Below are 22,146 nucleotides of genomic sequence, written 5' to 3'. Positions count from 1 at the left end.
TACATTTATTTTGATATGCTCTAGGAAAAAAGATGTTATTCTTAACTAAACCGCTCTGTGTAATGGAAAGTAGTCTTAGACATAAGTTTACATTAAATCATCTTGCGTTTCAACTACTTTATCGTCGTTAATCAGACCTGTAATAATTTGTATACATTTCCATCATTGTTTTTTCCAATTTACAAGAATGCCAATCACAGTTCATGTTTCGGAGCTCGGTGCATCATACTGAAGCAATTATGGAAGCCAACATTGTATCACAGGAGTGTTGTCCGGATACAAGCAATTTGAAGAAATATGAGGAATGGATAGATTAAAAAGCGATCAGCAGATGATCTGGATGACATTTTAGAATAAGTGGATTCCTTTGTTTGAGGTATTTGTAGAAAACCTCAAACCATGTTTACAAGACGTCATCTAAGCACAATTCAAGGAGTCTACGTGGGAAAACGATTACAAGAAAAAATATAAACACACAAAGTCCAAATTCCCCTTTTATTAACAATTTGGGAGGTCCCTGGACCACCCTGTGGTGGAAGTAGAAACTGGCTCTGTACTGCAAATAGCAGGAGGCCAGAAGAAGCAGTACATGTGTATCCCCTTCACTTAAGCTTTCTAAGCACATCAGCACTTCCATTTGCCTGCAGCATGTGCAAATAGATAATGCTAAACCACCGAAGCTTGAAACAAAGCTTTGAGAAATCGATTTGAAGGTCATGATGGCCTTAAATGACTTGAAAGGGCCCCTTATGATACAGAGTTCAGTATGTGCTCCGTTACAGACAATTGATTTTGTTTGCGATTTCTGCTCAAAGAAAAGCTTGAATCCCTCTACCAAACTGCATCCAAAAATCCATGCATACAGAATACAACTTTGCATATTGAGGATGGGATTGTGGTTAGTGTTGAGATGGATTTCCAAAATCAGCCCTTGGGATGGGGGGCAGAGCGGCAAGGCTTATTCTCAGGAAGGGTGAGCGTGGCCTAGGGCTACAATGAGCAACACCAATAATTCTAGTTAGGCAGGGAAGTATACAAATATACAAAAGTATATTAGGCCTTTAAAATACATACAAGTTCAACTACTAGTCAAATATTGTAACTCCAACACTTATAAAAACAGATTTATACATTCACCCTTAGGAGAGTAATAACCACAGAACAACTTCCCTAGCTCTTATGAAGTCCAAACCTAAGATGGTTTGGTGCCTTGTGCAAACGTCACGAGATCCAAAGTTGACACTTTTAAGGTACATTTATATAAAGAGATTTGCAATGCCAGTGGTTTTGATTAATAAGAGTCAACATTTTAAAGTTCAGGAAATTAGAATCACTATATACCCAGGCTTGGATAGTCCTAGGATGGGATCCCTGATCAGGCTTCCGCCCACCACAGTCGAGAGTGATTTAATGACAGGACTTTAAGCCCATGTAACCTAATGGAGAACGGGGGAGGGGGGTGTCAGTGCGGGGAACCGGTATGTAAACATACCCCCTGATTCAGATTCTTCCAGAGGTCACTTTCTGATGTGGGATTTGGTGTTGGTCAGTCTTGGTGCTTAGGCATCAGTTACAGACCGCTTCCAGTAGAACACCTCGTTAGGTAAGATTTTCATAAATGTGAATAATCTTCCTGACCTGTGTCAACCCCAGAACGTTTTGCTTGGACTTGGTAATTATTTTTCCTTGTCCCTAGGTGAATGGGAATCTATTTCACTTGTCACCTAGTCTTTATTTTATGGGTAACCTTTTTCTGCCTCTCCATAGTAAATTATTGGATTTATAGTTTCCTGTAACTTTTGGGCTTAGGCTGGGTTGCCCATTTGGGCTTCCCTTTTAAAGTTCTCTTTAATGCACTTGGGTGAACTCCTGATTCCAAGGGATAAAGTGGGATTTCCATCCCCTTTACATTTTATATAGTGAGCCAACACACCTCACTGTATGTGGAGTACTGTGGATATACCAGGTAAGTAGGAAAGGGGATACAGTATAACAATGTTGTTACAATTGCAAGTTCCTATTAAGGTCATTACAGGGACACCCTCCCAGCAGCTATACATATTGCAGAAAAAGCATAATGTCATTAAATTGCAGTCTGGGCTACGGAAAAGGAGTTCCAGGTTTGAAATTGAGGGGAGCTATTTCGCTTCTGCTTGTAGCCTAGAAGAGCATGGCTAGCTTGGCACGATACGTTTGGCTCTCCAATTTGAATAAGGATGAACCAACACACCTATGCAACATTAATTCTACAAGTTTAGGACAACCTATGAATAAACATTATGACACAGTTATATGACATTTAAAGCACATGGGGTCATAAATAAGGGGAAGTAAAATTTGTGGAAGGCTATGTACTAGCTCCTCGGTCCCCAGTGGTAGCTCCTGCTCACTTGTTAATGCTGGATACCCAGGAGCTGTTTTTAGCTCCTGCTTATCCAATCTTAATTTGTAACCCTGGTGCCTCCCTGCCCCTCTCAGCCTTGAACTGGATCTCCTTAAGGTCCAGAAGCTTCTCAAGACCCTCCTTTTCTCTTCCCCCCTTCCACTCACCTGCTAATAAACCCCCCTGCCTCTTGACTGGCTGCCTGGTTCCTTCAGATTCTTAAAGGGGACCAGGCCCATCCTCGATCAGTCTATCCCTGCACTTGGTCTCCCCTGACCCCTTACCCCAGGCCCCACCGGCTTCCCCCAACCTACACGTGGCCCTTCCGGGCCCCCTTCCCCACCACTAGGCTGGTTGGGACTGCACCCCTTGAGCCATTCCAGCCCTGCACCTTGCACTCAGTATGTGGACCTTCTTCCCCTGCACTCTCCGCATTCCCCTGGCTCTGTCCACCTGGCCTCTCCCGGCACTCACTTATAACTCACGGGTCCTCTGCCCTGACCGGCACTTGCCACCTCCCCGCACTTCCACAATTCGAAAGTCACATGGTCTAGTAGGACCGCTTTTTGTTTTTCTACATCCCTACACCCCCTTGTTTGTCTTGTTGTGCCTTGAAACACATTGTGTATAGGTGCAATATATATCCAATAAATAAATAGTTGTGCTAAAAATCGTCCTTAAATTAAACGGTTTATCATGTTCTGGAGGGCCTATATGTTATATAACAGTTTGTATATAATTATAGGATAGCAGCACGAAATGTTAACTCTACATGAACGAAGTCAGTGCTACTCCTCCTTCTCAACTTGTCTGCAGCGTTTGATCTGGTGAAACCATTCGACACTCTGCAGACAACTCATCACCTCAGCCCAATTCTCCCAAGAAGCCACTGTCTGGGTTACCTCCTTCCTTGAAGGGAGAGCCATGAAGGTATTCTCAAGAGCTGGCCTGCGCAGACCAGACCACCATACCCTGTAGAGTCCCACAGGGCTCCTGCACTTCCCCTATACTATATAATCTCTTTACTCAACCCCTCTTCAATGATCTGGACAATCTCGGCATAGCATGCACAAACTATGCCGACGATACCCAGGTTGTCCTTCCCTCACAGGATCATATGAAACAGATGCAGAAGCACTTTGCAAAATCTAATCCACCATCCAAGCCTGGATGGCAGCCAATGGATTATGCCTCAATGGAAATAAAACAGAGTTCCTCATAGTGGGCTCCAAGGAAACGCTCAACAAGCGGGACAAACAGTACAACTCCTTTAGCATTGACATCTCCTTTAGCATTGACAACGCCTTAATTCCCATCTCAGCAGCAGTTAAAACCCTTGGGGTGTACATTGACTCCATGCTTTCAATGACGCGCCAAGTCAGCGCCATTGCGTCTTCAGCCGCATTCATAACTAAACGAATGAATGCCGTCAAACCATACTTAACAGTGAAAAACTGCCTCTCCATAGCCAGAGCCACCAAGCCAAATTGGACTACTGTAGCGTATTATTTGCCGGCACCTCTTCCAAAAATTTGAACTGACTCCAGGTCATTCAAAATAATGCGTTCAGGGCTGCACTCAGCATTCCCAAAAGAGAGCGCATTACCAGCGCTAGACAAACGGCACATTGGCTCCCAGCCAAAGAAAGGATACTATTCAAGACTCTATCCTCAACACAAATGCCTCACAGCCCCCCGTATCTTGCTCAAAATACCCACCTTCAAAAGGGCCGAGGCGGGAGGGTCCTGCTTCACGTTCCTGGCTCCCAAGCACTGGAACGCCCTCCCTGTGCCCCTTCGAAACAAAACTTCCTATTCATCATTCTGCAAATCACTCAAAACTGAACTCTTCAACTAGCATACCCAGATCTCTGCCGATTCACCCTGCAGGCAGGAGCGGGCTTCTTGCCCTCGCTAGCTCGCTGTCTTTTAACTGAATCACACTGCCAGTATCTTCACTGTATTGCTCTCCTGTCTGGCAATAGGTTCAATGTAACGAGGAACCACAGTGAGGTGATACTGTCTTTATCTTTTCACTGTGTAACTAAGTAACCATTCTTGTAACTGCGCCACGATGCCCCAGGGCCGCTTTGTGCACTTTATAAATTCAAATAAATAAATATATGAACCTCTAAGAGCTATTAAACAGGCTGATCACCACTAACTTCTACAGCATTACAAAACAGTACAAAGATTAAAAAACAAGACATAATATTTTGGCATTGAAAACATTAAAAAAAACAAAGGTGGAGACAGATTATTAATGTGAAGCTAAAATAATATTTTCCTTGGGAACAATCAGCATAGACTGGACAAGGAGTTGGATGTATTTTTTTAAAGCATGTGCAAGGTATGTATTAAATGCCTTTGTTATTTGGGACAAATAATCCCCAGTGTTTACAGGGCCAAGGATAGGTGTTTTTTAGATTATTAAAACATTGGTGTAAACCAGATCTTGTTTGGTTTTGTCCCAATCCCAGCTGACTTGGAATACACAGACATTTTTATAGCTTTCTGGATTTCTCTACCTCTAAAGATTTCATTTATTATAATTATTGTGAATTACAAGGCTGCGCAATATGATTTTGTTTTGACAAGTCTCTTACCACCAACAGGTAAAATACAATAGTAGATTTAATCACAGAACTAGTAGCAATTGGACTAACAATGTGGGTACTATAATTATCTAAAGGCAGAATTCTAAAATGGCAGCTATGGTATCACAATCAGCAGAAGTTCCATTCATTTCTACAAATGTATAATCATGTAACAAGTGGTAATGGTGTCCTCCAGAGCTACTTACTTGAACACCTAGCTGTACTACCATAGTGTGGATCTTGTATGCGATCAGCAATAGACACAGCAGGCTCTACACAGTACCAACGGGTTAGGATAGTTGGGGAGGGACTACCACTGTGGGTAGTTGGGGTGGGAATACCACTACTAATTTGACATAGAAATGTATTAATGCATTATAATTTAAACTCCACAGGGACAGTTAATGCACAAGAAAGACATTTTTATAACATTTCACTGGAGGCTGCAAACATTTTATAAAGATATTGTGGTTATAACAAATCAAATCGATGAGAACACTGTGCAAACTCAAATAACCATGTGATAACATCATGGAAACTATTTCAATCTAGTATACACGTCTCTCCATAATCAACCTACAGGATTGAACATCTAATGCAAATTATATAACATTATTTACAAATGGACCAACTGTGAATAAGGGTTCATATGTTCTCGCACCTACTATAAATCCAACAACAATTCAAGGCATGCATTGAGGTTGTCACCATCCAAACGTTTTATTTATGAGATCATGGAATTGCTTGGTGTTTTGGAATGTAATACAAATCTCATTCCATCAAAACAGGGACTAGAAAATAAAAAGAAGATCAACAATTACTTCGATGGAATAAAGTATATGAAGACTATTCAAAATCTAAATCAGATTATCACCAAATAATTGTGAATTGTGATCAAGAATTAGTGAGCAAAAGCTCTAATTAAAAGTGCAAGAGAAATTCACAAATTCTTTGGATTACTAGAACTAACGCTGGCTCATTGAAAGTGAGGATTTAATAAATTGTTCATCATGAATTTTGCTCCCAAAATAACAAGACTCTTATTTGAGTTCCATGCATTTATCATAAATATTATGTACATTGATAGGGTTTTCTCCTCAGCTAATTAAAAGTAGACAATGCAACTTTGGGTGTTTATTTTGTTTCTTTGCTTCTTCCCTGCATACTAATGCATGTACAAATATGTTGCTAACTACTAAGACAAATTACATGACCCAGTTTAGTGCCTTCAAAAGGAGAGAGTTTATCCCTGCACAGTCCGTTACCGTGAAACACGTTGTTAGGGAGAATTCTCATTTCTGTGTTAATTCCCTTCAACCTTAGAGACCCCCAGCTCTTTTGCTGGACTTTAACCCTGGAGTGAGTGAGCCCTTTTTCTCATTCTCATGTATTTTGACCTGATATGGATTATTTGTTTCCTTTGTTTTTGGAGTCTGACAAACTCCACAGGCATCTACTTTGTGTATGGTGACACAAAGCACCTTTAGTGCAGTGTCCCAGAGAAATCCTTTAGATTCCTCATAAGGTTTAAATACCTTTCTTGGCTGAACTACAGTTTCCAAGAATAGTAAAGTGAAATTGACTTTACTTACCTTTCCTCTTTGCAGGTCCAGCACACACCATTTTATGTGGCGTACTGGGGGGTTACTTAGTAGCCCCTTTTCCTACCTACTCATGTAAAACCTTTTACGTTGCCCTCGTTACTTTAAAAAGGCTGGTGGCAGTGGTTTAATTTTCCTACCATTGTGCTTTCCTACCGCAGGCTGAACTCTCAGCTGCAGTATAGCACCTGAGAGTTCAGCCTGTGGTAAGAAAACACAATGGTAGGAAAATTAAACCACTGCCACCAGCCTTTTTAAAGCACCTTTTTGGCACCCATGGGTGACAATTGTTTCAAAATGGCCTCAGTCTTCTTTTTTCGCCATTTCTTGTTTGTGGGGTCTTTCTTGGGTTTAACTCTGTGCGCCAAACCAGGTTTGAGCCCTTTGTTCATTTTGCCTTTTGACGGGCTTCAGTACTGAAAACCGTCTCTAGCTCCACAGTTTCTGTAAGGGCAGAAGTGCACAAAACTCCCCTGTCCTTTGTCTCCAGGGAATGCACCCGTCCCGATTAGCTGGCTGGCCTTGTAGGACAACCACCCTGCTGTGAGTGACAGCTAGGCTGTGCATGAATGGGAGAAACCTGCTTAAAAGGTGAGGGTTTTGGCACTGAAGACAGAGTCGACCACTGGGAAGAACAACCTGACAAAGAAACCATGAACGAAGCTTGTTGCATCATCCTGGACAGTTGAACTGCCTGGTGAAGCCCTGCTGCTGTGCTGAAACGCTTTTCTGATCGACAAGAGAAGCTCTGGTAGGTACGACTCCTTCCCTTGGGTTATTGGGACCAACTAACCCGAGACGAACTTTGCTGGAAGACCTTCCCCGACTGGCTGTACTTCTTTTCTGCGGCAGGAACAGAGTGCCAGGGGTTGAGAAATCCATAGTTGAGTGCAACATCTGTAATCCGGTCAGAAGCTCCAGGAGTCTTCCTCAGCACCCCCAGAAGCAGGATGACCCAAGCTCGAGTAACCTCACCAGAGTGCAGGACTCAAGGAGTGAAGGAAGCCCAACCGGTGTCCAAGATCTGCGGTGTTGCTGTTTACCGAGCGCTCAAACCATGAAGTGCCGCTGATCCGAAAAGAGCCTGTAGCTGCCGCCGACCATCATTGCTACTGCAGGAGTCCCCAGACGTCCTCCCTCTTGTCCCCACGGCTGAGGCCCGGGAACACAGGATCTGCACGCTGCAACCATACATAAGCCAGCTGGACCACTCTTCTGCTAACCAAAAGGTACTGTTCTGACTTGGGGTACTTACCTCAGTGTCTGTAGCTTGCTCCCATCAGTTCAGACCTGCAGTAGCTGCTTTTCTAGAGTTGATCTCAGCTCTAACTTTCACAAGTGTAACAGCTTGTGACCCTACAGTGATTGTTCTTCAACACAAACTCTACCTTTGTGCAAGACCTTTACTATCTAAGAAGTGCCTCACTTCCATAGACTGTGCTCCAATTGACTTTGGGTATCCTGGCTCCCTGCAGACTCTTCTATTGCATTTGACTTTGATTCTTACTGTCCCTCATAGGTGATGCATTGGTTTTAAACTAATATTGCTGGGAAAGGTTTTTATCTAGACTTCATTGGAAGAATTAAAGTTCTCACATGCTCCGAGAACCTGTTCAGCCTTTTTCCTTCCTCTAATCTTTCCTTTCTAGAAAACCTCAGAATCCAAAAATGTAAAAGTGATATATAAATGCCATTACGGTCCTAGTTAGTGAAGTCACTTCATGGTGTACGAAGTGTGTATAAAGCATCTCTAAAGAGTATCTACTTGCTTTGTGGTGATTCTGAGAAAGTATTTTGAAGTGTATTTGATTGTTGCATATATTGCCCTTTTCAAAGAATGCTTATTTAAAAACGACTGTTAAATAATGTTATCTAAAAACCTCGAGTGCGCAAGTGTTACTTGGCTACTTGTATTGGTGGATTTCATTTCTACAGCTCACATTTACCCCTCTTGAGATAGGACTGGCTGCTCAGTCACACTACCAATGTGCATAGCACAGGCCTAACACATGTTTAGGCTTGGTCTGTTCGGTTTAGTCTAACAGAACAATACCAACACCTGAGGACTGAATAGGTTTAAACCAACAAGGCGAAGTTCAGAAGTTTCATAAAACCAAAAAGTTCAATGTTAAAGGAAAGTCATAACCTGAGATATAGTATGGTTTGCATCAGGATGGGTAATTGTCAACTTCAGGTGGATGAGATGGCCCTTGCCTATCATTGATATCAACTGTTCAATATAGCGTTAATTACCACTTTAGGGGGAGGGAAGGGCCGCTTATGGTCCTCAAGCCAGAGTCAGGTAAGCACAAGCGCAGCATACCAGCCCTACACATGCATGAACGCGATATTTATCGCTATTAACATCCAGAGCAGCAGATCTGTACCTTTAAATACTGGATGGAACTATTGATCACTACTTAGCGTAAACCTCTAGTTAGCTCTGTGTATTCATTATGTAAGAGGAAATAAAGTAAGCGACTAAGCCGTGTGGATGGTGTATCAGGCACAGAACTGGGCAAACTAGGAGGAGTATTGTAATTTTGCGGCCATCTCACTTTCAGGGGTGCCGGTATAAAACAGGGTGAAAGGATAGGTTGACAAGGAATTTGAGATTAGCTCATGGGTTGAGCGCCGGTTGCACAGATTATGCAATCAGACGGTCACAGAACTAGGTTTGCCATCAAAAGCATTTGACAATGTGATCAAGTACATTTTCAAAAGTGTTCACTTGTAAATATGATACTTTCCCCAATAAAATGAAATATAGTTGGCACTGAGATTTAGATATAATTAATTAAACTTAATAAAAGTATAATCCAGATCACTTCTGGTTTGCAATCATTTGAAAAAGAGAGAATGTTTCTTGCCTAGCAATCCCACACAGGACTTTGGCAAATTTAATAGTGCAGCAGAAATCATCTCCACTATCTCCCATTAGCCTCTTTGCACTTGCGGTGAGCAGATAAGAGGGTGCAAGGAACCCTGAGGGCAAAAGAGGAATGCCGGGTGAGCTGTGCTTTCATTGAACTGGGCATTTTAAATAGCTAGCTGTGCTATACAAGTGTCAATTTAATTAACAAACCTACAGAATTGCATAACAAACAGCAAATTGCTATACAACACTGCTTATTTTATGCCTTGAAATCGCCTGCAGATTTCAAAATGCTTGGACAGTTCGAGCTGATTTTCCCTTTTAACCATGGAATTTCCGACTAAGAGTAAATATGAAGAAAAACATATTGTAGATTGTCACAAAGATTGCCTCTATGCAAGGCATAACGTTTCAAAAGTGAAGAATTATCAAAAGCTTTACAAATTATTTTGGAGCACAGATGAGTCCTAATTTACCTGAAACGTGACTGCTGGAACACATGTTCATCTGCCCACTACTGGAATAATACTGCAAACACATGATACATTACCAGATTGAAGAGTTTGTCCTTCCAAAGGTTCAGCAAATTTTCCAGTTGGCAAGCCATTGTCCTGTTGGCCTGAAGCAACTTTGTCAATTTAGAACCAGAGACTAGCATTGCCACTGGTAATCTTAGATTTCTCAAAGTAACAGAGTTTGGCAGTTAGCTTACAATACATACTGACCTATGAGATGGAGACCTGTACAAAGCCTTGACCTATGAGATGGAGCCCTGCATGGGGTGTTGAATCCATCTACCATTGAGGGTTGTTGAAACAGGCCTGTATCACATTCTGCCATTCTAGAGCTGCTTCACCACTCCCATTGATTGTTTTGGGAGGCAAACCCGCACTTGAGCAGGGAAAAGCATGTACAAAACCAGTTTGGCAGGTGTGGGATAGTCTCCACACTATCTGAACACAGGAAAGAGAGAAGCCGTCCTAACAATATTTAAACAGGATTTTTCAAAAGGTGTTTCAAATCATTTCACCTGCAAAGATGGTGCACAAAATGTATATACCACAACACGTTGCAATATTTAACATGGCATTCAAACAAACTCACTCACCGGCATTCATGTCTTTAAACTTCTGCTTCAGTTCAGTGGGAGTTAGCCGGTATTGGTCAAGGCCATCATTCCAATAAATACGATCGAGCACTTGTAAATCTCCACCAACTAGCCAATCACCACTCTCCAGAACCATCTAAATCAACAAATGGGGTAGGGATGCAGAGAATACTATTAGAAGAAAGCAATACAACAATGGACAACCCCAATTTATAAGCAATAACATGCAGTTGGCAATCTTCTAAGAACATCCAAAGAACACAGTTCAATATCTAAATGCTGTTTTTCGAAGCAAGAAGTATTCAAATGTTCAGGAGTACATCATAATTAGCTCTTCAATCATGGAGAAGGAAACCTTATGTGGTGAGCATGCACACATTGTGAACTTAACCAATGATTGTTCCTCCTCATCACAAGAATTTTAACAAAAGCAAGACGGTTTTAATGGTTGACTAATCAGGATTATAAATGTAACAGTCAAAGCACTGGTGGGACATGCTTTGTCCAGGTTAATGATATTCTTCTTTATATTCAGCTCTGAGGCCATGTACATTAATCTTTGCATGAACTCCATTTCTTTCTTTTTTTTAGAAATAGTGTAACTGGGATTTTCTAAACTGGTTACAGAGAATCTATTCAACAAAATACCAGGACTGCCAATATCCAGCTATTCAGGGATTCTGCCAACCGGATTTATACTGGAATTGTGCTAGGCGGACTACACTAGGTTATCAAACAAGAAGGATTTTTAAGCTGGAAATGTATTGGGTTTACACTCCAGCAACCAGGATTGTACTCAGATTACCCAACTTGAAATATAATGGATTAGTGTTAGGACAGTTTTTCTAAAGTCCACCCAAAGGGACTTTATAAAACTATACATTGGGCAATACAGAAATGCCAACTCTTAGTATAAGGTTGTACCACTTGATCTTATATTCGGTTCCAGTGACAGAGCAGCCAGGCTTATTTTAGGAGGGAGAGAGGGCTGAAGATAGGTACAAAGAACTTGTACCAAACATGCGGTGCAATGAAAAACTGATAGACCGATATATTGTAAAAATAATGGTTTATTTGATATATAGAGAGGTAAAGAGAATTCTTTACAAAGGTAAGTACTGTAATAAGACAAACAATTATAAAAACAAATATAATACTTATGGTATGTAAACCAAAGTATACACTTTATTTAGAATAGCAGTATGCAGTTCGAGGTGAGTAAAACCTAGTGTTGCACATTTAGAAAGGCAGTATGCTATTCAAGTGGACTAAAACCACACTAGTAGACTTTTAAAATTACAGTATGTAATTCAAGGTAAGCAGACCCTATTGGTAGTAAACTATTGGTAGTAAACTATTGAACCTATTCAGTTTCAGGAATAATACAGGTATACTAACAATGTTATAAGTAAATACCTTGCAACATATGTAACTTATGCTTCTTTCAGGAATGATACAGTTACACCCATATTACTTTTTAGAATAGTGGAACACAATTCAAAGATAAGTAAATAACTTTGTATCCTTTTCAGAATGGCAGTAAGCAATTCACAGGTAAGAAGTTTAACACTTTGTAACTTATTCTATTTCACAGATAATCAGTTACAGCACTAACACATTACCAAGTACTTTGCAACACTTCTATTTTCTAAACAGAGGCCTGATACGTGAGAAGTCCTTCCCTATTCTAAGGCATGAGCGATCTCAGAGGCAGAAGGGGAACACTAGTGGTCCAGTGGCTAACGGTAAGCAAGTCAGGATTAAAGGACAGGTGCAGGAAAGCCGAAGTGCCAGAGGATATCTTGTCCAACAAGTATAGAGTTAGTAGAAAGTGTTCAGGGACTTTGTAGAAGACTCCCTAGATGCGTTCCAGCGTTAAGCCTGGGCGAACAGTATGAGCGAATTCCCAACTACACGAATCGCCACCCTCACCACACAGGAGCGACAAGATTTGGGTAAGGTTTAAGTTACTTACCTGTAACTATCGTTCTCCAGCATGGGTCTGGCATGGATTCACATGCTCATGAATATTACCCCGTCAGGCTGGGAATCCTCGTTAAAACAAAAAAAGTGTTTCACTTTCACTTTAAAACTGTATTTCTCCTCTAAACCAAACACTGTCTTCTGGGTCATACTGCCCCATCCAATGACATCTCTAAGCTCCACCCCCTCCCCCTCCCGTTTGGCAAGAAGGTGCAGGAACAGTGGCAGTCTGATGGATGGGGTCACTGACAGATTCAGCAGGTCCGGGTAGCACATTTGTTACGGCCACATTGCAGCATCAAGTATTATCCTACAGTGGCACTGTCTGAGTGTGTTGATCACATGCACGAGGAGTGGAAACAGGAAAAGCGTACAGGAACCGTCCCTCCCACGGGAACAAGAACGCATCACCCATGCTTCTCGGTTGAGGGAATCTGCTGGCGAACCTCTGGCACTTCAAATTCACTGCTGTTGCGAAGAGATATATCTGGGGTTGGCCCCATTTGTTGAACCAAAGGTCCACCTGGTCCTGGCGCAGGTCCCACTTGTGGCAAGAATTCAGCTCCCTGCTGAGCGAGTCTGCAATGGTGTTCTTGACGCTTGCCAAGTGAAAAGGGACCAAGAACATGTCCTGACAAATGGCCCAGCGCCACAGGTCCTGGGCCTCCTTGGAGAGTGCCGGCGAACGGTCCCTGCTTGCTTTTGGATTTAGAACATGGTGGTGGTGGTGTCTGAAGATCCTCACTGCCTTGCCTTTCAACAACAGCAGAAAAGACTTGAGGGCCCAGAATACTTCATTGGGTTGCCAGAGGCCTCTGTCATGCAACTGTTTGGTGTGGGCTCCCCGGCCTTCTAGAGAGGTGTCCGTTTGACTGTCTCTGAACCAGAGTTCCCTGGACGAGATGTGGCCGTCCAGCCCACCACTGTATCGCACAACTGAACTCTTTGTTGAGGGAGGGCAAAGGTCCTGGATACTTGCATCCACCTTGCATCCAGGAAGTCCTGGAGAGGCCTCATCTGAAGTCTGCAGAGGCAGACCAGGCAGATGCAGGAGGACATCATGCCCAGCACGACTTGATGGCCCGCGCCATTGCTGTCTGCATCAATAACAACCACTTTGCTTTCCCTTGTATGGCTATTACCCTCACCTCCGAGGGGGCGCCAAACACGTTACTTTGTTGAGCCGGGCACCCAGAAACCGCACGTTCTGAGATGGCATCAAGAAGGACTTTGGATAGTTTATGGAGAACCCCAACTCAGTCAGCAGATGTACAGTCCTAGATGTGTGCTTGCTCGTCAGTGCGTGCGAGTGGGATAGCATGAGCCAATCGTCCAGGTAAGGGTACACGTGGATACCCTGCAGACGAAGATGCACCGTCACCGGGGCCAAGCACTTGGTAAAGACCCACGGCACAGATATTAGGCCGAAGGGCAGAGCCTTGAACTGGTAGTGCTGACCCTGAACCACGAAACGTAGTAACTTGCAGTTTAGTTTGAATTGGGATGTGGAAGTAGGCGTCCTCCAGATTCAACAATGTCAGAAAATCCCCTTCCTCCAGCTGGCCGAGCACGTGTAGTAATGTGATCATACAGAACTTTTGGGACTTTAAATACTTGTTGAGCCGACGCAGATCCAGGATTGGTCTCCAACCTCCCCCGCCCCCCTTTTCAGTTTTTTTTTTTACCTGAAATTATCTGGAATATACTCTGGAGCCCCAGAGGTGCTGGGGGACGGGTTCTATCGCCCCCTTCTGTAACATGGAACGCACCTCTCCCAGAAGCTGTGGGCTGTGTTCTTGCCGCGGCACCGGTGGAATACGAGGACACCTGCATTGGAACTCTGTGCCACTGTCTGAGCGTGTCCAGCACCCATCTGTTGGTGGTGATCTTCCATGCGCTGATGAACTTTGCCAGACTGCCCCCCACTGGGGTGCATAAGTGGGAGCCCGAGGTCACGGCCAGTTCAGGCCTGCTTCGGGGTCAGGGCCCTGCCCTGTGGGTGGCGCAAGCGCTGTCCTCCGCTGCCCTGAGCGTGACCTCTGTATGCTTCTTGAGTGGCGGAGCCTGAAGGCTGTCGGTACAGGGTAGATCTGCCAGGTTTTCCTCTGGAGGAATGAAAGGAAGACAGCCAACGCTGTTGCAGGGTTCTCAGGGAGCATGCCATCTCTGTGTCAGTCTTTATGGCTTGTAAAGACTCGTTGGTGGTCTTGCCGAAGAGGTTCTCACCGTCGAACGGTATATCCAGCACCTTAGCCTGAACGTCCTGCCGGATGTTTGTTGCCTTCAACCACCCTTGTCGATGAAAGGACACGCTGTTACCCATCTGGCGGAATCCTGTGTCCGCGATGTCCACTGCCACTGTAATGGCATTGTCCAAGGCAACTTCCCCTTCTTGAAACAGTTCCAGTGCCTGTGCCTTCTTGTCCTTGGGCAGGGAGTCTAGAATAGATCCCAGCTTGTACCATAGTTCCCGGTCATATCAGGACAAAATGGCTAAGGCATTAGCTGACTTGGTGTGTAGATTATTCTCTTGCCCATTAGTTCCAGCTTCTTCCCCGCATGGTTCACGGTACCATGGCTGCAGACGATGTATTTGCTAAGCGCTTCCTGGCTGTAGCCGAGAGCACTTGTCGGGCGAAGGCTAAGATCTTAAGCATCTGGAAGCTGAATCTGGTACTCTGTACTTTTTCTCTAATCTGTCACACTTGGGTGGGGGCTGTAATCTGGTTCTTCATTAGCGCCAGGCCCTCCTTCCAGATATCATCCAGGAAAGGAACGGATATGGTCTTTCTTCTGGGCCCACGCCACTGGTACAGGACCCCTTCTTTCTTGGTTTACTCGGATACTAACTGAAACAGTTTAGAGGCCCTGGACATCATGGAATGAAAGGATCCAAATTCGTCCGGTGTGGAGGATCTATGGGGGGGGGGGTTCGAGTGGGGAGGTCGCCCACATTTGGTGTTTCCCCGTTAGCTGGGACAAAGTCGTTGTCCTCGTCGGTGCCTGTAGTAGCAATGTCCATGCCGGTGTCTGTGTGTGGAGCCGGGGCTCTAGGAGGAGGGCGCAACCTCAGGGGCTCCTGAGGGTCCAGTGGTAGCGTAGGCACGGTGCAGGGGGATTCTCCACAGGATCTCTGTGACCAGTTTGTGTAGAGTCATGAGAATATCCAGCAATATGTCCCTCGGCTGAGGGGTGAAAGGAGCCAGTGGCATAGGGTCAGGACTGATTGCACCTCCTTTTGCATGCAGCGGACCAAGGCTCACCACCTTCAGATTCCCCTCCTGCGTGGGTGGTAAAGTAGTCATCAGGCAAATCATTGTGCCGTCATCCGAGTTTTAATAAATCTGTTCCAGTTTCCTTGGAGCAGCACGTGGGTCCACATCCTGTGGAGATTCCATCCGGGGTGTCTTGTCCTCCCTATCCTTTGGGATGATGCAGTTGCAGGGCCTTTCCCCAACCAAGAGGTGCCTGCTGCCTTCGTCGCTGCCTCCGCAGCTGTATCACGCCACAAGGGTAAGGACACATGTAAAGTGGCAATAGTAGGTACCACCTTCACGGACCCGCTCTCCTTCCATGCTTTCGTCGACTTTGTCGACAACGTGCTCGTCGAGGTCCTTGTCGACGGGGCCGTCATCAAATCGGTTGACTTGGAAGGCTGAGGGGTCTTAGTTTTGACGGGTCCTCCCCGGACTTCTCCCTCATCGGTTTGTCTGCTGATAAATAGAGTTTGGACGGGGTGAAGGAATTTCACTTAGAAGAGGCCCCTTTAGTCAGCAGGCTCACTGTGGAGACTGATGGTGATGGCGATCGTGCTCTGCCCGACTTGGGACCCGCATCAGCAGCGAACCCACTGGAGCCAGCATCGCAGAACTTGGCCTTCTCTTGGACCCCCATGAGTGGGACGTCCTCAAAGGATCACGACCTCCTCCCAGAGGGAGTTCGCTCCTCGGACCGGCCAGTCATGGGTGAGGCATGACTCTGCCCAGAGGTCGAGTCAGGGGCCTTGCTCTATTTGAGCAACGCTGCCAGCCTGCTATAGCCATCTTTCTTCATTTTCTTTGAGAAACCACGGCACACCTCGCATCCCTCATCGTGGTTTGGATACAGGCAATGCAAGCATTTAAGATGTTTGGATCCGCTGCTGGCGAAGATCTTCATCCACAGTCGGATCGTCCATCTAAGTTTCGAGAAGGCCCGGCCTTGGGCCTACTTTGCACCTTTCCTCCATGTCAGAGAAGAAGGAGGAAAGCTCTGCGCAAAATGTGGATTAAGGGACGTATTCGTGGAAGATCGGCATCTTAAAGAAGGCATCCACAATTGCAACCGAAACTTCTATTGACACAGTAACAACTTGTCTGTCTAGTCCACCTAGCATCAAGAGATTTATACCCTGGTGTAGACCCAGGATTTGTCACTTCTTGTCTGCATCATGACCTACGTTTGGTCACAAAATATGGCGCACACACAGATCTAATAAAGTTGATGAATTGTTGGTCTATGCCCAATTTCCTCAGTTCTGTGCCATAATAATATCTGGTTTGAAGTCAATTGCCATGTACTAGCACTGAAGTTCAAAAGTTTTTTGTGCACCTTCACATGCTACACATCAATGTATCACAACTGTATGTCTTGTTGTGAATGCACAAACATGTAATAGAAAAATTAATTGCTGAACAATTGCTTAAAAAAGAAAATAGTGAGCTCAAAGCCCTAGAAATGGGTAAAGAAGCCCAGATCCTGCAATACTTAAAACAGAAGTATTAAGAAAAGGGGGACAAGGCAGATGCCCTCCTTGCGGCGAGACTTCAGGTGCAGAGGGCAGAGAGGTGGGTAGATCTGATAGAAAGAACAGATGGTATTCTTACAGATAAAATAGAATCCTCCCCAGAGGAGATACAGGAGGCGTTTGCCTCCTTTTATGAAGACCTGTACACCAACGACCCACCTCTCCCACCAGGGAGTGTAGATGCTAACCTTAAAGAGGCAGGTCTACCATCATTGTCTCACTCTGAAGCGGAGGCCCTTGAGGCGCCGGTCAATGGAGACAAAGTTTGACGCCATCAAGCGTCTCAAGACAGGAAAGGCACCGGGGGACGACGGCTTCACCCCAGTTTTCTATTAAACGTTCACCGCATTCCTTACCCCCTTTTTGGTGACCCTCTTTAATGATGTTTTTGAGACAGGCCGAGCACCCCCCCCTCCCATCATTTGAGCAGGCCCTTTTGACGGTTATTCCAAAAGAAGGCAGAGACCCAAAACACTGTGGATCGTACCGCCCCATCTCACTCCTCAACATAGATGCCAAAATGTATGCAAGAGTAATCGCGGCCAGACTAGAAACACATTTACCAAAGTTACTACATACAGACCAAGTTGGCTTTGTAATGGGAAGACAGGGAGCAGACAGAATGAGGAAAACGTTGCACCCAATATGTGAGGCACAAGGAAGGACTGATGATCCAACCCTTCTGTCACTAGACGCCGAAAAGGCATTCGACAGTCAACTGGGATTTCCTTGACGGGGTTCTGAACTCGTTAGGTCTCGGGCCCAGGCTCTGTCGTGCCATCAAAGCAATATACTCATCCCTCAAACCCCCTGTGGCAGTGAATGGTGGGTACTCGAGGTGGTTTGCATTGGAAAGAGGAACTAGACTGGGCTGCCCCCTATCCGCAATATTATTTGTTCTATCCCTTGAACCACTGGCGCAGATGCTGAGACGCGATGAAAGGGTGGAGGGAATCAAAGTAGGAGACCAAGAATATAAATTAGGATTGTATGCCGATGACATTCTATTGCACACGACCAACCCCCTAAATTCAATACCAGCTGCAATAGAAATAGTTGAGGAATACGGACAACTGGCGGGCCTAAAAATTAACACGGGAAATTCAACCCTCCTCCCGCTCGATAAGAGCAAAGACCCTGAGGTGGGGCGATTTGCACCGCTAGGGATGAAGGTCAGCCTCACTACACTGAAGTATCTGGGCATCAACGTCACCCGAGATTTAGATGGCCTATATGAAGCAAACTTCCCCCAGATGTTACACACATTACAAACGGACACAGAGATGGTCTAGGCTCACCATTTCATGGATGGGCCGCCTGAATGCTATCAAGATGGTAATTCTCCCAAAGTTACTCTACCTATTCCAGATGCTCCCTATTCGATTACCCAAAGAATACTTTGTAAACTCCAAAAAAGTCCTCCACACATTTTTATGGCTACATAGAAAGCCTAGGGTTCCCATCGCGCTACTCTGTCTCCGGAAAGATAATGCAGGGGTGGGCCTTCCAAACATAGAACTCTACTACAGGGCAGCCCAACTGCGAGTGCTAATCCCACACCTCAGACAGCAGAAAAAAAAAACCAATGGATAGGCTTAGATAACCATCACCTCTGACCATTTACAGTAGGAGAATGGTTATGGGTACCGGGTCCTCTACTAAGAAACAGCATTAAGAACCACCCCATCCTTGGAACCATATGGGCCATGTGGAAACCAAACAAAGGAATGAAAGGGATCACAAAATGGCCTTCGGCCCATCACACTTCTGGGTACCGGGGATCCGGAACGATATCCCTGATCCAGGGAGCTTTCAATCATGGTACAAAGCAGGGCTTGAAAGGGCAGGGCAGCTATGGCGAAACAAGACATTTATCACCATCCAGGAGCTTGAGGAGGCCCTGGGTTTGGGCCCACTCTCTGTGTTCCAATACTTGAAATTAAAGGGTGTCATGACCCGAGAGGTCTAAAAAAAAAGCACTACAGAGAGACCTCACCCCATTCTAAAAAAGTCCCCGACACATGCACAGGCTCCAGGGGTCTCATAAGCGCAATGTACACAGCACTAGTTGAAGTGGACGTGACCCCCTCAACCACACTGAGACACAAGTGGGAAGCAGACCTCGGAATACACCTCTCCCAAGAAACATGGCTCAAGATATGCAGGAAGACCTCCAAAACCTCTGTCTCCTGCCAATACAAACAGCACGTTGTCAAGTTATTATATAGATGGCAGTATGACCCACTTACACTCGTTAGGATGTACCAAGATGTAAGCCCAAACTGCTGGCGAGGATGTGGCCAGAAAGACTACTGGCATATGTGGTGTGGGTGTAGGGCGGTCCAAACATATTGGGACGAAGTGCTTAGCTGGATCAAAGAACTAGATGAGGAGGAGAGGGAGAAACAACCACTCCTGATCCTGTTTGGCCTGGCCGAGACAGAGGGAGAAATAATTAAATTACCGAAAATGATACATGGCCTTTTGCTGGCGGCGATGGCCTGCCTCACAACATGGAAAAGGGCGAGCCTACCCATAAAAGCTCAATGGTTGAATGACTCCCGTAATATTTTCAGAATGGACAAATTGACTGCTGCCATCCATGGAGATCGTACCTCCATTGACAACGACTGGTCTGAATTTCGAGCCAAATATATTACATAAAACATGTGTTCAACGTGATACAAAGGAATGACAACTTAAGGAGTCACTGATAATGCCAATGCGGTCCTTAATTGTTTTGTGCAGAACCAATGCCAAAACTATTGACTTTGCTTGAGTACTCTTTTTACCAGTTTCTAGGGAGGAAATCGATGCTGACCACAGTCCTAAGGAATGGGGGGAGGAGGGAAGTAAAGAATATCAGTTAATTGAATTGTTAATGCAATATGTCTTTTTGGAAAGCTGACAGCAAGATCTCTGATGTCAACTCTTGTTACTTTATATGTCAAGTTGCTTCATTATGTTCGTATTGAAAACTGTACTATTCCTTTTAAAAATCAATAAACCCAATTTTCAAACAAAAAAAAAGAAAATAGCAATATGAATGAAACTGCCACTAAATAAGATAAAAGCAGTTCACCAAAGCGTTAGTATATGCCAACAGAAATAAAACGTGTTCAGCTAAGGTCCATGTACGTGAATTCTGTTGTAAGGTAGTTTATTTATTGGTACACCATTATTTACCCAACACCAGGCTTTTGAAGGGTCTGTAGGACAGACTCATTCCGGCCATTCCCATAAATAATTGTTTCATACATGACTTATTGTATGCTACACTGACCATGGCAGGACCTCTTGCGTGCCTTTTGCTTATTTAGCCCTTAGTCCTCCCCCTTAGGGGCATCCCTCTAGTTCTCTTTGCAACATTACAATGGCTCAGATTCTTTTAACTGTGTCTAAAGTAGACAGAGCACCTAAAAGTGAACGAGTGTATAATATAAGTGAATGCATATATAATAGCAGTGAATATTTTAGTGTAATACTGAACTGTGGTTTTTCATTGCTAAGAGTTTGTATCAGGCCTAAATAAATTATGGTACTTTCATACATTCTGCCTAACTTGTGTTAAAGAAAGCTCAGTATGTGCTTAGCTGAACCCTTCGCCACATTCACCTAAGTCTTAGCCTTGCTGCTCAGTCACACTACCCAGATAGAGTTTGGCTAAACATTAGTGTTTTTTCATTTTCACCAGAATAGGGTGTCTCTCAGAATCTCCAAAGGACTGATTCTGAAAATCCATCTTAAAACATAAAAATCCTGGGATCCCCATGACAGTAAATTGCTTGAACAATTGTTACCCACAACTCTAATACATTACATAACACCGCAGGCTGCCCCCGGAGATGTGCATTTTCTCCGGCGCCTGGCAATGGGGAATCACCAGGGCATTACAGCCCCGGCAGTCCCTGAAGCCAGGCATCGGAAAAAGGTACTCCCCATTCCCATTTGGGTACCATAGGGCTCAATGGGAATGGGGAAGACAGTAGCACCGGCACCATTCGTAATGGTGCCGGTGCAACCGTTAGTCTGCAAGCCAGATAGCCATCCAAAAATACAGCAAAATCATTTGACATGTACTTTTTAAATGCATTTATTTGTTCATTTATATGGCTGAATAATCAACCTTTCAAACCCAGTGAATACATTTATCATTCATTAACAATAAAACAAATCCAGAAAATGTAAAAACTACACATGATATAACACTCAAATGTTCTAAAGTTTATAATAAATTAATCCCATCCATAAAACCAATCATAACCAGAAAGCGTCTTAACTATAACTCCTGTTCTCCTGCATTGTTAGCTTTCATAGATTCAGGTAGCGGTCCATGGAACAAATGAACGCAACCTAACATTACATTATATAACATGCTGCGAATATTCAGTCAGGCTGGGAATCCTCAGTTACTTTTTTATTCCCCTTGCCCTAGGCAAGAAGAACCTACATTTTGTAGCCTAGAACCCTTGTTATGGGTGCTTTTGGTCCCCACCAATGGGACCTTGAGTAACCCTAGACTAGACCCTCCTCTTCCTCTTGCCCTCAGATTCTGACCCCGTGGAGATAGATGTCCATAGGGGGCAAGTAGGTTTACCTGATGGGGCGGAAGGAGGGCGCATGTGAATCTATGAAAGATACCAATGCTGGAGAACAGGAGTTACAGTTAAGAAACTTTCTCCTTCTCCAGCATCGGATGTTTCATAGATTCACATGCTGTGAATAGATTATGTAGCAGTATACAGATCCTGCAGGTGCATACAGGTAAAAACCTCACCAGAACACCTTACAGCAAATCCGTAGGATTGTACCTT

The 22,146-nt window shown here is 44.3% G+C and overlaps 1 protein-coding gene across 1 annotated transcript in view; it reads right to left on the bottom strand.

Annotated features, from left to right (window-relative positions):
* Positions 1 to 22,146, bottom strand: part of LOC138516098 (bifunctional 3'-phosphoadenosine 5'-phosphosulfate synthase 1) — a 507,726-nt gene that overhangs the window by 133,911 nt on the left and 351,669 nt on the right. Inside the window, exon 9 of the mRNA XM_069630925.1 lies at positions 10,564 to 10,699. Within this exon, the coding sequence (XP_069487026.1) occupies positions 10,564 to 10,699 (136 nt within the window). The remainder of the gene's footprint in view (positions 1 to 10,563; positions 10,700 to 22,146) is intronic.

This window comes from Ambystoma mexicanum, chromosome 6q (genome assembly GCF_040938575.1).
Source record: "Ambystoma mexicanum isolate Mex_15411 chromosome 6q, UKY_AmexF1_1, whole genome shotgun sequence".
NCBI lineage: Eukaryota > Metazoa > Chordata > Amphibia > Caudata > Ambystomatidae > Ambystoma > Ambystoma mexicanum.
This window is presented reverse-complemented; position numbering and strand designations above follow the sequence as displayed.